At 42.2% G+C, this 15,468-nt stretch overlaps 1 protein-coding gene across 1 annotated transcript in view; it reads left to right on the top strand.

The window, feature by feature from the left end:
- Positions 1-8,897, top strand: part of trim62.1 (tripartite motif containing 62, tandem duplicate 1) — a 28,894-nt gene extending 19,997 nt beyond the window's left edge. The window contains exons 3-6 of the mRNA XM_070850836.1: positions 508-603; positions 3,531-3,787; positions 5,145-5,260; positions 7,965-8,897. Coding sequence (XP_070706937.1) covers positions 508-603; positions 3,531-3,787; positions 5,145-5,260; positions 7,965-8,515 — 1,020 coding nt within the window. The 3' untranslated portion in view covers positions 8,516-8,897. The remainder of the gene's footprint in view (positions 1-507; positions 604-3,530; positions 3,788-5,144; positions 5,261-7,964) is intronic.
- The last annotated feature ends 6,571 nt before the right edge of the window (positions 8,898-15,468 follow it).

The following is a 15,468-nucleotide window of genomic DNA, read 5'->3' as shown; positions in this document are numbered from 1 at the left end:
GCCAGCTCCCGCAGAGCCTCTTTCCTGCCTTGGGGAGACTTGGAGGTGTCTGAGTGGTGCAGGTTTTGCCAGCGTGTGCTTGACTAGAGATGAGACCCAGTTTTCTCTGACACAGCCCAACATCTCCAGAGATTTCGTTTCATCCCTTTCATATCTCGCTCTCCATCTGCCTTGCTTGTTTTGTAGCTGAGGCTTAAATCTTTGCAGCCTTGTACCCGAGCAAAGGGAGCTGTTACACAAATAATCCAATTTAAATAGATATAATAGAATTAGACTTGCAAAATATCTGTCTGCCAAATATATTAGCTTTATTCTTATGTAACTGATGATGTTTTTGACATTATTTGAGCAAAGAAGAAGAAGTGGCTCATTTTAGACTGTCATACAGCGTTTAATAAAATCTTCTAAATACATAGCTTCGTTGAATGCTCTCTTCTGTTCAGTGCTATTAAGTTCCTGCCACCAGTTACTGACTTGTTGTTTGTTTATTGTTTTGTTGTGTTGCAGAGGGAGATGAAGGAGCAGCTGGCCACCCTGCAGGACAGTGAGAAGGGACACACTGAGGCCCTGCAGCTCCTGCAAAGGCAACTTACTGAGACCAAGGTACAGCCACATTTTTCCTTTTTGAAATGAAACCGTTCCCATGTACAGAGCTGCACCACCAGCAATCATTCAGCTGTATACGGTTGCAACAAAAAATCATTATCATTATTTATGTAGTTCAGAAAATGTCAGAAAATAGTGCAAAATGGCAATTACACTTTCCTAGAGCCTAAGGCGTAAACAAACAGTAGTAGAACATCATTCTGGGTTTAAAAAACATCTGATGACCTTCATTTATTAATTTCTGACATTTTACAAGAAAATAATTGGTCAAATTCTCATTTGATTTAATAAGTAATTAATTATACACCAACAAATGGCATCGGAAGTCAGTCGTAACAGAGCGTGTGGATATTGATGGAAACAAGACATCTTTTTTTGCATCTTATGCATCCAAATGGAGACAGCAATATTCACTTAGTAAAACAGTCCTTATAAAAAATGAAGGATGGGTCTGTTTCACTGATTAACCGTCTTTTCCTCCCCACTGATTTGGATTGATGATTAAATTTCTGCAGGTAAAGTGGTTTATTGAGCAGCGGTTTAATCTTGACACCTTGCTTTAATCAGTGAACCATGAGCATCCACTCAATATATCAGTCCCTCAACCCCTGCACACTCACCCACGCAAGTCTCCTCTCTCTCCTGGAGTGACGTTGAAGCTATTGACCAGGGAAGGGGGCTCTGCCAGAGACGACGTTGCAGCTGTCAGCATTATTTGTCATTTAGGGGGCACATTTTACTTTTTTGGGGCTTTGGGACCTGCTGTCCGATGTCACAGCGTCACTCATCTTTCTTTCTGAGTTCTGCACTGCAGGACTCTCTCCTGTCGGAGAGAGCCAGCCCCTGTCCATTCCAGCCCGTCCATCGACTCACTCCGACTGCTAGATGTAGGCACTCCAGCAGCCACGACTCCTCAGTGGAAATGAGCTGATCTCATTAGATTTACATCCATTTGCCTCTGCCTGGAAGAGAGCCACACTGTGACTTCATTGATCTCTGATGCATTTAGGTAGCTGACAGTGAAATGTCTCCCTGCCTTTCTTCAGCTTGCTAAATTTGAGGGTGCCTAAAGTTATATTTCTTCTTCGTTTTCAAGAGTACGCCTCAACATTTTCAGACTCACAATTGACAGTTTTAAAAAAAGAAAATCAAAATCGGTGTAGCAGAACCAGAGATATCGCCTTTTTTATTCCGCGCATTCTTCTTCCTTGTCAAAACCTATCACCTGCGTTACCTAAGTAGCCTCGAGCAGACTACAGAGGTCTGGTAGGCTCACATATTTCTCACTCTACACCCCCAGATTTTTTCATTTTCAAACTTCAGTCCTAGTAGCCTTCAGCCCCAACACGGACTCTATCTTTTGAGGCAATTGGCCCTCTGGAGCCCCGCAAGCCTTTTACAAAAACTGTTTTCACATATGCAGTAGAACCCCCCACCACCTGTAAACAGGCTGATTTGTAAAATTGGTGGTTTTCCCCTTAATGTTAGACTGAGTTGCATCTCAGGTCTTGTACAAAAATTGTGATGGAGTCACTGCAGCAACCCGGCTCTCATTTTAACTGAATGTATCTGCCTGCACCCCAGTCTGAGTCCTTTGACTCGTTTGTGTTCGTCTGAAAGATAGACACTGTGTCCTATTCACAGGCCCACCAGGGATTCGCTTGCTAATCACATGCCTCCCTGAAAGGTAGCCAGCCTCCTGTCTCCAAGGGCTGCAGACACCCTCTTAGTGCCTTCACAGCCTGCTGGGCCAAAGCAGCAGACACGTCTGAGAGACTGATAGGTGGGCTGCTGCCGTACTCCCCTTCCTCCATGCCATCACTTTTCAGTTCTTAACTAGGTAGGAGGGCTGGGATACAGCCCACCTTAATGTCATAGCTCTCATTCTTGCAGAGGAAAAAGTCATCTGACGACGTTCCCACAGACAGAGTGAGAATACCTGCCCCCGGTCTCTGAAATAACAGGAACAGGCCTGCTGTGTGATTAAACCTCACATCACAGTTCCCTAAATCCAGCTCCTCTTGAAAAGATCAGAGGAGTGGATCCCAGCAGAGAACCAGAATTTCAGAGGAAACTTGTTTTTTTTTTTGTTTTTTTTTAAATCAAGTTCACTTTGGTTCAGTCGTCATCAGTTTTCTCTTGTTGTTAGCTGCTCTTTGATGAGCAGGTGCTTGGATTTATTTGAATGTGTGTACAAACACGAGTTCAACTTTTTCAGTAAAATGATGACAGAGCACAGTCAGGGAAATCTTTAACAAAATGTCTGAATGAAATCCAGTGCTTCCTTTCCTCAGAAGCCTCTAGCTTAAAGGCTGCTGCTCCTCTCTGTGTGATTTTTACAGGGTTTTCACATCACACCCCTTTGTTCTGTCTCTCTGACACTCACACTGCTAACACTCAGATGATTCATTCTCTCTGATGTCCGGCTTCCCATCTTTCCTCCTCAGCTACAAATCAGTTTCTTCAACTCCTCATCTCCCAATCTGCTGTCCCCTGCGAGCTGCTTGTCTTTGTCTGTAATAGCTTCCTCTCCTCTGCCTGTCCACTGGTTTTGTAGCCGCCTTCACACACAGGATGCCCTTTGCGGCCCCCCCTCCTGGTCACCTTCACTAAAATGCCATAAAACCTACTTTATTTTCTCAGTGGAAGCTGGTACACACACCGTTCTCAGAGAGCCCTATGAAATCAATACATGTACAAGCTGAATCAATGAGTGAATGTTAATGTAATATTAGCACAATTTAGAGCGCTTTGTAAGCCCTTGAATTACTGACCCCTGTCTAGTTAAGAGCCAGATATTGTGACTGAAACACCCAGCCAACTACAGAACAAAGTCTATTTCACAGTCCTGTAATAGCAGTTATAAATAGCCCAGTCGAGGGTGATTTGTTTTAAGTAAGCCTCTTTTTTTTTTTTTTTTTCAGTCCTCAGCGAAGAGTCTGCGTGCAACCATTGGCGATGCATTTGAGCGCCTTCATCGCTTCCTTCGCGAGCGTCAGAAGAGCATGCTGGAGGAGCTGGAGATGGACACGGCCCGCAAGCTGGCCGACATCGAGCACAAGATCCAGCGCTACAGCCAGCAGCTTCGTGACGTCAAGGAGGGCATCCAGATCCTGCAGGAGCGCCTCAACGAGACGGGGCGACATGACTTCCTGGAGGGAGTAGCCGTCACATCTGAGAGGTGCTTCACCTGCCCTGAGTTTGCTAAAACAGTCCCAGTATCGTCACTGCAATCGAATAAGAAAAGAAATGCGGTTGTGAACACATTTGCTTCAAGACGAATCAGGTTTTTATCAACCCTTGACGTCTCATACCAACACTCTAGCTAACTGTTAAGGTTGCTTAAATTTTAGAGGAAATAGAGATTTGAGCAACAGCATCAGCTAATCCCTGAACAGATGGTGTTTTAAGCCTGAAATAAACCAGCTGTAATGTTTAATCTAGGAGGGGCACTTGAGGACGATTTAATTGAACAGTTTAATATCTTAGAGCAGATTAATGAGGTTGAATATAGAGATAGAGTGACGGAGTCAAACATGTTGTCATTTACAAAATAACAATGTCTTTATAGTTATGATATTAACATGTTTGTGGTGGAAGTATTATTTAATCTAAACTGGAGGTGGATGATATGATATGAGAGATAAGTAGGACTTTGTATCATCTCCGAATGCATTTTCCCAAGAACCTAGTATGTAGCATCTGTATTATTACATATCAAATGTTTGGCTGTTCCCTTATTTACTTGTTTTTTTTAGCGGATCTTTTCTTATTTAAATCAGGACTACTAATTAGAACATTTGCTTATTTTAGTTTTTTTTTTTTTAGAGTTACAATAGACAGTTATGGTGAAACCAACATTCATCTTTGATGGGATAAATGTATGTATGTATGTTCAAGACAAGTCTTTAAACATATTTTTGTTTTACAGAGAGTAACAGAACAACTGACACAGGGACACAGAAACATTATTTTTTTCTGTGTAATTGCCCTTAACTCACACTTCGGCAAGAGAAAACCTCTAATTGCTCTAGAATAAATCCAAGTAAAAAATTAGACCGTTTGAATACCCCATGAGTTGTACTTATAGAACCATAGTAATTTTCATTTATTTTCATTCCCTCTAGTCAGACAATATACTACAATTAACCTGATGTTGCTGCACAAATGTGTAAAGTCCCCTTTTCAACACACTGTACTGTTATTTTCTGGACTTCAGTGTGGTAAGCAGCCCACTCAGTGTCTTGGCTGAACTCTGGACTGCGTGTGGGAGTGATTCATGTGGAGGTTCATATTGAATCATATTGTAATGGTGTTAGAGCTGAACCCCCCACCTCTCACTGATACATTCATCTCTGTTGCTGGAGATTCATGAAGCAGTTTGTCAGCTCCTAAATGTCAATAATGGCACATTTCAAAGACACAAACCAGAATAATTACTTGAAGCATTGACATTGTGGGTTGAACAAGAGGCAGTATTATTTGGAAAAAGCAGCAAATTGGATTTAGACCATTATTGATCTGTTTTTCTGTCTCAGGATTAAAGGGAAGATACATGAGACCAATCTGACGTATGAAGACTTCCCGACATCCAAGTACATGGGGCCCTTACAGTATACAATATGGAAACTGCTCTTCCAGGATATCTCACCAGGTATGTGGCCATAACTGGAACATGAGATGTATATAACTCAGACATGCTGGTTAGTAAATATACAGCATGTAATCTAGTGTAAAGTACTTCAGGTGTTGGTTCAACAAATATGCTTATCTGCGTTTTTTGCAGGGTTAGTAGCAGTAGTTGTTGTATTAGTAGTTAGTCAGATGTTTGTTTAGGGAAAAAAAAGGCTCGGCAGCCAGCAGGGGGTTTGCTTAGCTTTTATAAAGTAAAGGCTGAAAATGGAGAAATAGCTAGCCAAGCCTGCCAAACCAGCCTAGTTCCTCAGAGGTAACAAAATCTACCTACCAGCACCTCTAAACCCCACTTATTTACACATTTTATCTCAGAGGCCCTCTTGCAAAACCACACATTGTTGTAAACACATAATACAAAAAAAGAGCAATATGTGTTAATCACATGCTGTATAGGTGCTGGAGTGTTGTACCTTTAGACAGGGCCAAACAAGTTTGTTTCCCCTGTTGCTGCTTTATGCTAAGCTAAAATCTTCTGATGAATATTAACCATATTTTCCCAAATATTTAAGTGTTACTTTAAAAGCAGGTTGATTATCTAATTTCCTTCAGCAGCTGGATGTTGACTAGGAAGCACTGAGTGCAGGAACTAGTCCTGCCCTGCATCACGTTTCCTGGGATGCTTTGAGCTTTTTATCCTCCTCAGATAAGAAATGGTGGTCGGACCTAGAGGGCCGAAATGCCCTTCTGTGTTCGACATCACCAAGAGGAGCTCTACTCCCTCTGCCCTACGGCCATCACTCACTTGCTGGAGATTATTTAAAATAATGTGCTTAGGAATTTCTTACTCCCTCAATCACTTCTCCCATTTCAGCCCGCTGCCGGCTGATGGGAGGCCAGGCAGTTTTTTGGCCTCCCTTGACTTGCTGCCAAATGGAACAATTGGTTACAATCCATCACCAGTGGTTGCCAGAGACGAAATAAAGACATTCCTCCCATCCTCCCATTCTCCCATCCTCCCATCATCCCATCATCCCTCATCCCTTGCTGTCACTGATGGGTTAGTGAGAATAGCTACCAGACACTGTGTTTCTTTTTTTTTCTCCTCTCATGTTTAGCAGGAGAAATTGTTTCTCCGCCCCTGTGTGTTCGCTTGCAGGTTCCTCTCTATGACACAAAGCGACACTCAGGTTATGAAATTTTAATGACTTGGTTGTAACAAACACCGGAGATGTCTGGAAAGGCTTTGTCCTGTCCGCTGGCCGGGCGCCAGACATTTCACCTCCATTTATCTCAGCTGATCTAAATATGGAGGAACTAGAAAAGAATGCCCTTCCCACTCCTTCCTTAGTCTGCTTTATGTGAAAGAGAGTAAAGAGAACAAGCCATTATTGTTCAGCCTGATATGGTTCCCTAATAACCAGAAACGGGTGCATGTTCTCCCTCCCTAAAACCACAAACTGTACAGAGAAACTGCCTCGTACCACCGTGGTGCCTGTGGAGTGAGCTGGATCAGCTCCTCCCATCGCTGTAATTACTGATTCACTATATTGTTGGCACTCCTCGCACGGTCTGATATTGCTCAAATTGAGCTACCCTATCAGACTCTGGAGAGCACTTGACTTTGAAGCCTTTATGCACGAAGGTAAAAGCAGATTATAAAAAATGTATCATGGTGTACTCACAGTCACACTCTTTGCCCAACTCCGTGTTTCATTTCCCTGAAATAAGAGTCGAGCAGCAGTCGAGTGCACCGCATAATAACAAACCATCAGTCATCTTTTACCACAGGGCATGGCTTTGATCACCTCCTCCAACTCTGGCAGCAGTGATACTTTAATGTCTCCACTAGATTGGTCTTAAAGGGTCAGTTCATCTAATTACACAAAGCATCTCACTTACCTCTGGTGGCATCTTTGGTAACTCTGGTTTTATTTGTCCAGGTGTAGAGCTATCCGTCCTCCTTTGAAATTTACGCTTTCGCTTAACAAAATTTCACAACAAAATAATGGAGATAGCTGGAATTGTATGAAATTCAGCAACATTTCTTTTTATTAACATTGTCATTACTCGGGATAATACAGTGAGGGAATACTTACCTTGACAGACAGATTTTCCAAAGACCCCCCCCCCCTTTCTGTCGCCCCACCTGCCTCAGAGCCTCGTGAAGAAAAGATAAGAAGAAAGCAGCATTATTTTTATTCTTTGATTCATGGAATGTTTTTTTCTTTTGCATTGAGACACACTGTGTATATCAAAGCCTGAGAAACTAATACCAAAACCATTTTCGCTGACCTCCAGGTCAAAACATAAATTCTTCAGCATATATATTCCAACCAGTCAGTATGCCTGTGATGAAAGCTGGGAGCATTTCAGAGATTAGTTCACAACCTTGACCCCACCTGTCCTGTGAAGTGCCTGAGCAGCCTGGATGTATTTACTTGCTGCCTCAGCATAAAACTGTTCACGCAGCCTCTGCCACGATAAAGAAAAATGAGGTTGTTGCGAATGACACTGCAGTCCTCGCTTTTCTGTTTGGCCAAGCTGAGTCATAACTTATTGATGTGTTTGTTTTGTTGCTTTCTACTTACTTATACCCATGACTGGCCTGTTTATCTGGGCTGACTGTTTTCTCTCCACAGTGTTGAACTTAAAAGTGAAATAAATGCCGACTCTTCAAGCTAAAACGGTCTCTTCCCTCGTCTCTATTTTTTTGTTGTCCTCAGTTCCAGCGGCGTTGACCCTCGACCCCATCACAGCCCACCAAAGACTGATCCTCTCAGATGACTGTACCATAGTGGCCTATGGGAATCTCCATCCGCAGCCCCTGCAGGACTCCCCCCGCCGCTTTGACGTGGAGGTGTCAGTTCTGGGTGCCGAGGGCTTTGCGTCAGGCGTCCATTACTGGGAGGTGATGGTGTCGGAGAAGACCCAGTGGATGATCGGCGTGGCCAATGAGACGGTCAGTCGCAAGGGCAGCATCCAGATCCAGCCCAGCCGCGGCTTCTACTGCATCGTTATGCATGACGGGAACCAGTACAGCGCCTGCACCGAGCCCTGGACCCGCCTCAACGTAAAGAGCAAGCTAGAGAAGGTGGGGGTATATCTGGACTACCACAAAGGCCTGCTCATCTTCTACAATGCAGACGACATGTCCTGGCTCTACACCTACCGGGAGAAATTCCCCGCCAAGCTTTTCCCCTACTTCAGCCCGGGCCAGAGCCACGCCAACGGCAAGAACGTGCAACCGCTGCGAATCAACACTGTACGCCTTTAAGAGCTGCACGCGTTTAAGGTCGCGATTGTCCTGACAGATGAATCCATCTTAGGTGAATTCACAGGACTTGTGTAGGTTTCAAAAGATGTTCAAGAAATCCGTTTAAAAAGTGTTTAATAGGGTGTTTGAAATGTTTCTTTCTTTCAGTTCAGTTAAGAATTGTGCTTGATGTTGCTCTTTAAACCTGCTCTGTTTTTTGTGACTTGAAACGACCATACAATAATGGCCTGCACTTGAGCCTCATTCCACATCTTTAATTGAAAAGATGACACTAAATGGAGACAGAGGGACCCCTGGGCTCCTCTAAGGTCTGTGGCAGCGATATGAAAATAAAGTAATTTCCCCTCTGGAAGTGACTGTCCCAGGCCCACCTTGCACACTCCCAGGGGGCACCGCTCTCCTTATCAAGCTCCAGGCTTGTCAGACTTGACGTCCCCTCTCTGTCCGGGCAAGCAGACACTGAAGACCGGTCACTTGTCTTCTCCGTGCTGTACAGTTGGCTTAGCTTTGTGTGTGGAATGTGATCGACAGCACCCGGCTCCTTTTTTTTTTTTTTTTGTTTTTTTTTGTTTGGCGAGCAGTCTACCCCGAACTTATCATGTCTGTTCCACTTCTGTCTGAGACCACTTTCTAGGTTCGTCCTGCAGGTCACATCCACATGTGTCTGTTCAGTCTTTATTGCCACAAGGAAAGCTCTTGTTCCATGTGCACCAGCGATTATCAATATCACCTAACTCGTAAAAATGAGTTCACAGGCAGTCCATCCCTATCCACTGCCCTGTCCTACTCACAAGTGGGCGGAAAGTCTGTTTGGAGGCGGAGGTTGTCCAGAAATATGCTGCTATTGGTGGAGTAATAACTTGTATGTTAGTATATAGAGTATCAACGGTTAAAAGGAAATAAGTTTGTTATCATGCTGGCTCATGGTTAAATTACCCATTCAGCATACAGTAGACCTGTGGGGTTTTTGCCCACTTCAGTGTTTGATAGGAAAACATTTCTGCTTCCAGTCATGATGTTTGATCATTTTGTCTTCAAATCACACACATATTAAATCATGCTGTCGGAGTGGATTTCCCTGTGAGGCAGAGACCTCTGGTTGTAAAGTGATAACTTCTCAGATGTAAAAATCTGAAAGCTTAAATATGAATTACTGCTACAGAGACCAACCTCTCTTTTTATTTTAAATCATATTTATGTAGATGAAGTTTAGCTGTATGTTTTGGGAGATGGAAATCATCAAAGGAAAATGTTGATGGATGGACTTTAGGGTTAATTTAATATTGCTGTGCGCCTGGCATTCCCATGGCTGCTGCTGTGTTACATAATGACAAAATCATGAGTCCCCTGAGGCTCAGCCATGTTTAGTTCTCTGCCCCATGTGCCTCAAGTGGTCTTGTTTATCAGTAGTTGTACACAAGTCCTGCAGAATCTGCTCTAAGAGGCTCCGGTCACTCAGCCAAGTCCAACACACTGAGAGTCATGTGTGCGTGCCTGTGGGTGGGCAGGCATGTGCACGGGTACGTTTTTGCGGCCTGGTTCAGCTATAATTTTAAATCCAGCTTTGGTTGTGCTTGATAAAGCCCATCTGGCCCTCCGAGCATCACCATGCATCGGCCAAGAATGATTATTACAGAACACTTTCAGGTAGAACTTAACAGATTTTTCTTTGGTAAATCTACAACAGCAAAAAAAAGAAAAAAAAGTCACCTCACCCTTCATTTGCCACTGTTCATCTTTGCATTTGTATGTGTGTGTGTTGTCTGTGTTGTCTGTTTAAAAGAAAATTGGGGCAGTGCCCTTGTTTTTGTAGGATGTGATTGTGGTATTTGCAGTATGATGCAAACGGGGGTCAAATTGTGAGTGTCTGCAAGATATTCTTAGTCTTTTTTCTTTTTTCTTTACTTGCACAAATCTGCAGAGGCCTGTTGAATCTACTAAGCTGTCTGAATAATGTTGCTGAATAAAACCTAAAATAGATCTTTTTACATCAGTCTGTTTGTTGGGATTTACTCAGCAAATGTATCCAGATAACTCGGTAAACCTGCTTAGTTTAAAAAGGATTTGTATAATGAAGTGAGAAGATGATGATTGTCTAAAGATTTAGACAATCAGGACAGTATTTATACTTCACCCTGATTGGCGCTCTATGAATTGAAGTAAATCTCAGCCAGCAGGTGCCTCACGCAGGTTTAAACAGAGGCTTCAATCTGACCCCAGTTTGCTGCGTTGCACACTTCAGCGTGGTCAGCTTCATACACTTTGAATATTAAGAATGAGATTATTGTGATGTGGTGTTGGGTTACTGGTGGTGGTGATGACGTTAATGGTTAAAATGATGATGATGATGACGATGATGATGATAACTGACACTTTTAATGATTACAGTGATGATGTGTCTTGCTGAGGGCAGCTGTGCACCCGTCATTGCTGAACACACTCTAGTGTGCTTTTGCTGCTGGAGGTTTGTGGGAAATGTTTTAATGTACAATAAATTACTGCTAAAATCAGCCAGTGTCTTAAACTTTGTCTTGGTTTGGATGTGAATCAGCTCAGAGGCTTTAGAGCCATAAGGACGTACCAGTCCAATTTATTTTTCTCCCAATACTGATACAGAGCACTGATCCAACACCAGTGCTCTCTTTTTTTCCCAAATTTAATATCTAAATCTTTTTTTTTTTTTTTTTTTTTTATGTAGTTAACATGAACCACAAGTCACACTACAATCTGTCCGCAGGAGCCAAGATTAAATGAATGTAACTGATAGTGGAAACACTGAATGTGGATGATGTGGCCATTTCATGACTGATACTGGATCCACTCAGTAAGCCCTGTAATGGTGGATAGTTTCCAACGTGGGGGTTTGTAACCTCCAAGGGGTCAAAAGCTAGATCTGAGGGGTCGTGAGATGAGTAATAATGTAAGAAACATTTTTAAAAAATCAAATTATCTGCTCCATAAAACTCTCATATCCTCCTCCTCCTCCTCCTCGCCCTCCTCAGGCCTATAAAAAAAAAAAGGCTACAGCCATAGTAGCAATGACAACGTAAACATGTTGATGTTCGCCATCTTATTTCAGCGCATTAACATGCTAATTTGCTTCATTTCAAAGGGTAACAGGCTAAAATGGTTGAGAATCAATGGGGTAGAGGACGTGCGTGTCACTTTGCTTCAATACTGACACTGGTGTAATGTTTTAGTCTGTAGCCAGAGAGTGAACTTAATCTATCGCATTACGTTGAGAGCGAAGTGAAGCAAACTCCCAAAATGAAACACATCTGGGAGGCAGAAGAATCTTTGAAATGTAGGAAGACTTTGCTTCTGCTTGTCAATACCTGCTCCAGTTCAGTAAGAGGTTCATGCCAGACATTTTAGATGAGATGTGCCAAACTGTCAGCCCTGCTAAGCCAGTCAGCAGGGTGGTGGGAGGTTGTTTTGCACTCCTTTTATTACTGCTCCATATTTTGGCATAGGCTGAGGCCCGGGCGTGTGACATGATGAATAAAAAAGATGTCTGCATGGGTTCAGTGTTCCCTCCCTGTCTGTGGGTGAGCTGCAGCTTTCAATAGGTCCCCCTCATTTGCCATCTGTGATGCGTTTTAATGGCTGGTTGTTAAACTGAAAGGAATAAATTGTTGTAGACTTTGAAATGATGACAGAAAGTTACTATAAAAAAGTTAAGATCTGACTCATGCACTGCGTCAGAAACTCAGAAAGTTGTTTTTTTGTGTAACTTTGTACCCCACTGCTGTATTCTTTCACACTCCAAAGCTGTTGAGTCTTGTTGCATCATGATTGCAGCTGTTCCACCAGAAACTGTACGGTTTGAAGCAGAGTGCCGTCTATTCACAGCAGACCCTCAGGACAAGTGGCCTCATATCCTCAGCTTTGATTCGGGATACTTTTCTCCTCTCGCTCCTGTGATAGAGACATTTTTTATCCGAGGAGAAGGTGTCCATCCTGTAATAGACAGTTTTACCAGAGGGGAAAATGTCCATTAAAAGGTCACTGAGCTCTCTTTTGAGAGACCGCTATCTGATTCCAGTCTGATGTGGCTGTCCTGGGGCGAGAGTATAAGGTTTTTAATCTTGTAAGTGACAGCAAAAGCAGAAATGAAAGCTCACTATTGGCATCACTTACAGTTAAAGAACAAGAGCTGCAGCTGTAATGCCAAGGGCACTGGCAGATGTATCATCCCTATTACTATACATGCTTCAGGATTCTGTAGTAGATTTATGATTACATAGTAAAAAAAATAAAGACAAACCGGTTTTAAGCCATTGTAGTTCTGAAATGATTAAAATTATTGATTAGTGGAGGGACAGAAAATTAATTACCAACTGTTCTGGTTATTGATAATTTAAAAAATTTTATCCAGCAAAACTCCCCAACATGAGGGTTTTCTGTTTTTCTTTCTTTTATATTATTGAAACTGACTTGCAGTGTATTTGGGTTTTCGTTGGTCGACAAAAAAAGCAACTTGAAGATGTCATGTTGGCTTTCTGGAAACCTGTGATGGGCATTTGTCATTTCGCTCTGATATTTTGTGGGCTGAATTATGCTCATTTAGCTGGAAAATGATTAAAGATGGTCAATAGTTGCTCTTGTGTCCTCTTGTGGGGATGTTCAGTATATTCATGATGGTGAAGTTATCAGGTTATACTTCTCCCTGTTCAAAAACATGTCCAAAATTTGCAATAATTACTAGAATACCTTCCTCTGTAAGTTACATCAGTAGTCTGTTGAAACCACCCCAGGAAGCAGAAAAGAAAGAAGTCACATGAAGGTGAATCAGGAGAGTACTCATCTGGCTGGAAGCAGTTAAATCGCTTGTGTGTGTTTTGTTAAAGCAATAAAATGAAACACCATTAGGAAGAAAATCATCTCACCTCTTGCGTTACCATACGGCTTCTCGACATCCATTCATACAGTGAAGATCAACAACTGTCTGACTGAGGAAATGTACAGCAACCAAGGCATTTCCTCTGGATGTCATCATGGCCCAATTAAAACAAAAAACAATCCTCACTCACACAACCCACCCACCTTTTATCTTCTCACAGTCTTGTCAGCAGAACATGTGATCTTACAGTTATGAAGCAATGATTTGCCTTTGGATACATCAGAGCTTTGAAATGCATCGATCCTAAAATAGCATTAACAGGCACCCAGGGGAACATGACCCGCTCTTTTTATCCTCCCAAAGTCAGAGTGAGCTGCAGTTCAAGTATATGTCTGTACAGGTCTGTGCACTTTGAAAGAGGAGGTGTGCAGGCCGTTCACTCAGCCCTCTGGCTCCATCAAAGGAAAGACAACCTAAAAATGTCTGCTTTTGTTTCCTGAATCCCCTCCATGCCCCTCCTGTTACTTCCTAAAGCTCATCTATCAAACATTTCAGGAGCTCCCAGGTCTCATGTGTCAGTCGCTCCGAGTTGCTGTTGTACCAGAGTGCCCTCTGGTGTTGACATCTGTGTCCCTGCTCACCTTTGGATCAGACACCCTACTTGTCACGTCAGGGGTTGATGGGAGTGCATCTGTCCCTGCATGTGAGTGCAAGGCAGACTTTCTCCGGTTACACAATACATCCCTTTGTTTCATATTTACAAGAGCAGGAAGCCTTTGATTGTGTGGTTTGAAGCAATAGTTACAGAAAGAAATATAAGAAATACAGATTTTTTTCTTCTTCTTCTTTCTGCCCAAGAGTTAAATTAGAAAATGTAGCTGGCTAGACCACTAATGTCTGTCTGCTAACATTACTAGACTACAGCTAGCAGCCAGTTAGCTTAACTTAGCATAAACACTAGAAACTCCTTCCCAACATCTGAAGCCCACTAAACATGTTACATCTGATTTGTTTAATCCATTCAAAAAGTGGAAAAATGACAAACTGTAGTTTAGCTCAGTTTCGTGGGAGCCGCAATAATTTGCTGACATGTTATTACAGTATGGTTGCCAGGCAACAAGCAGCAACCCAAAGAAGTGACTGGCTGCCCGAAGTGTGAAAACCACACAGTCATATATTTGTATTTATTAAACATCTTATGAAACATGTTAATCAGTTCATTTTAGAGGTGATGGACTTTTTTGTTACCTTTTGAGAGAGCCAAGCTAGCGGTGTCCTCCTTTTCAGGTTGTTGTGCTAAACTAAGCTAGTCACCTTCTGGCTTTAGCTTTATATTTAATGACAGACATGACAGTGGTGTCAATCTTCTCATCTAAGTCCAGGCAAGAAAGCATGCAATTGTACCTTTGAGTAAAAGAACCAACAAAGCAACAAAAATATGAGGTCCAAAATCCTACTTACCTGTAAGGAAAAAGATTTAAGGATTATTAAACAAAATTTGCACAAGTATCAAAAGTACTAAATTGTGAATAGCATGTTATATATGTCTATAATATTTCACCAATGTGTAAGTGGCATTATATAGCTGTGTTATTTAGATGTGAGGGTCACAAGATAAATCCTGGCGATGTTTTCAGTAATCTTTCTTATATATTGGATAATTTGGCATGTTGTGACACGAATGAGGTATTTAAACTAACTATCTGAGAAGTCCAGTGGAGAAATGTCTCTTTACTAAAACCACATCTAATAGGCATCCGGAGCCAACTAGAAACTGCTTTTTGGTCAAAAGCCGAAAAAAGTTGGAAAGCCTGTGGTTTAATATTGAACATCGCTTGTATTTTCTAAGCGTGTCATATGTTTTTAAATGTAAAATCTTAAGAGTAACTACAGCTGTCAGATACATGTTGTGGAGTGAAAAGCAGGACATTTCCATCTGCAATGTTGTGAAGTACAAATTAGCACAAACTGGAAAGACACAAGTACACGTACTTCATTAAATGTAATTAGTTACTTTTCACCTCTCAGGCGAAGTACAACCCTTTGAAACCAGCTCAAGAACAGAGGCAAAACTTCAAAGAAGAAAAACAGAATCTGCAGTACACCCTCA

Source organism: Pempheris klunzingeri, chromosome 2 (assembly GCF_042242105.1).
Source record: "Pempheris klunzingeri isolate RE-2024b chromosome 2, fPemKlu1.hap1, whole genome shotgun sequence".
NCBI classification, from domain to species: domain Eukaryota; kingdom Metazoa; phylum Chordata; class Actinopteri; order Acropomatiformes; family Pempheridae; genus Pempheris; species Pempheris klunzingeri.
This window is presented reverse-complemented; position numbering and strand designations above follow the sequence as displayed.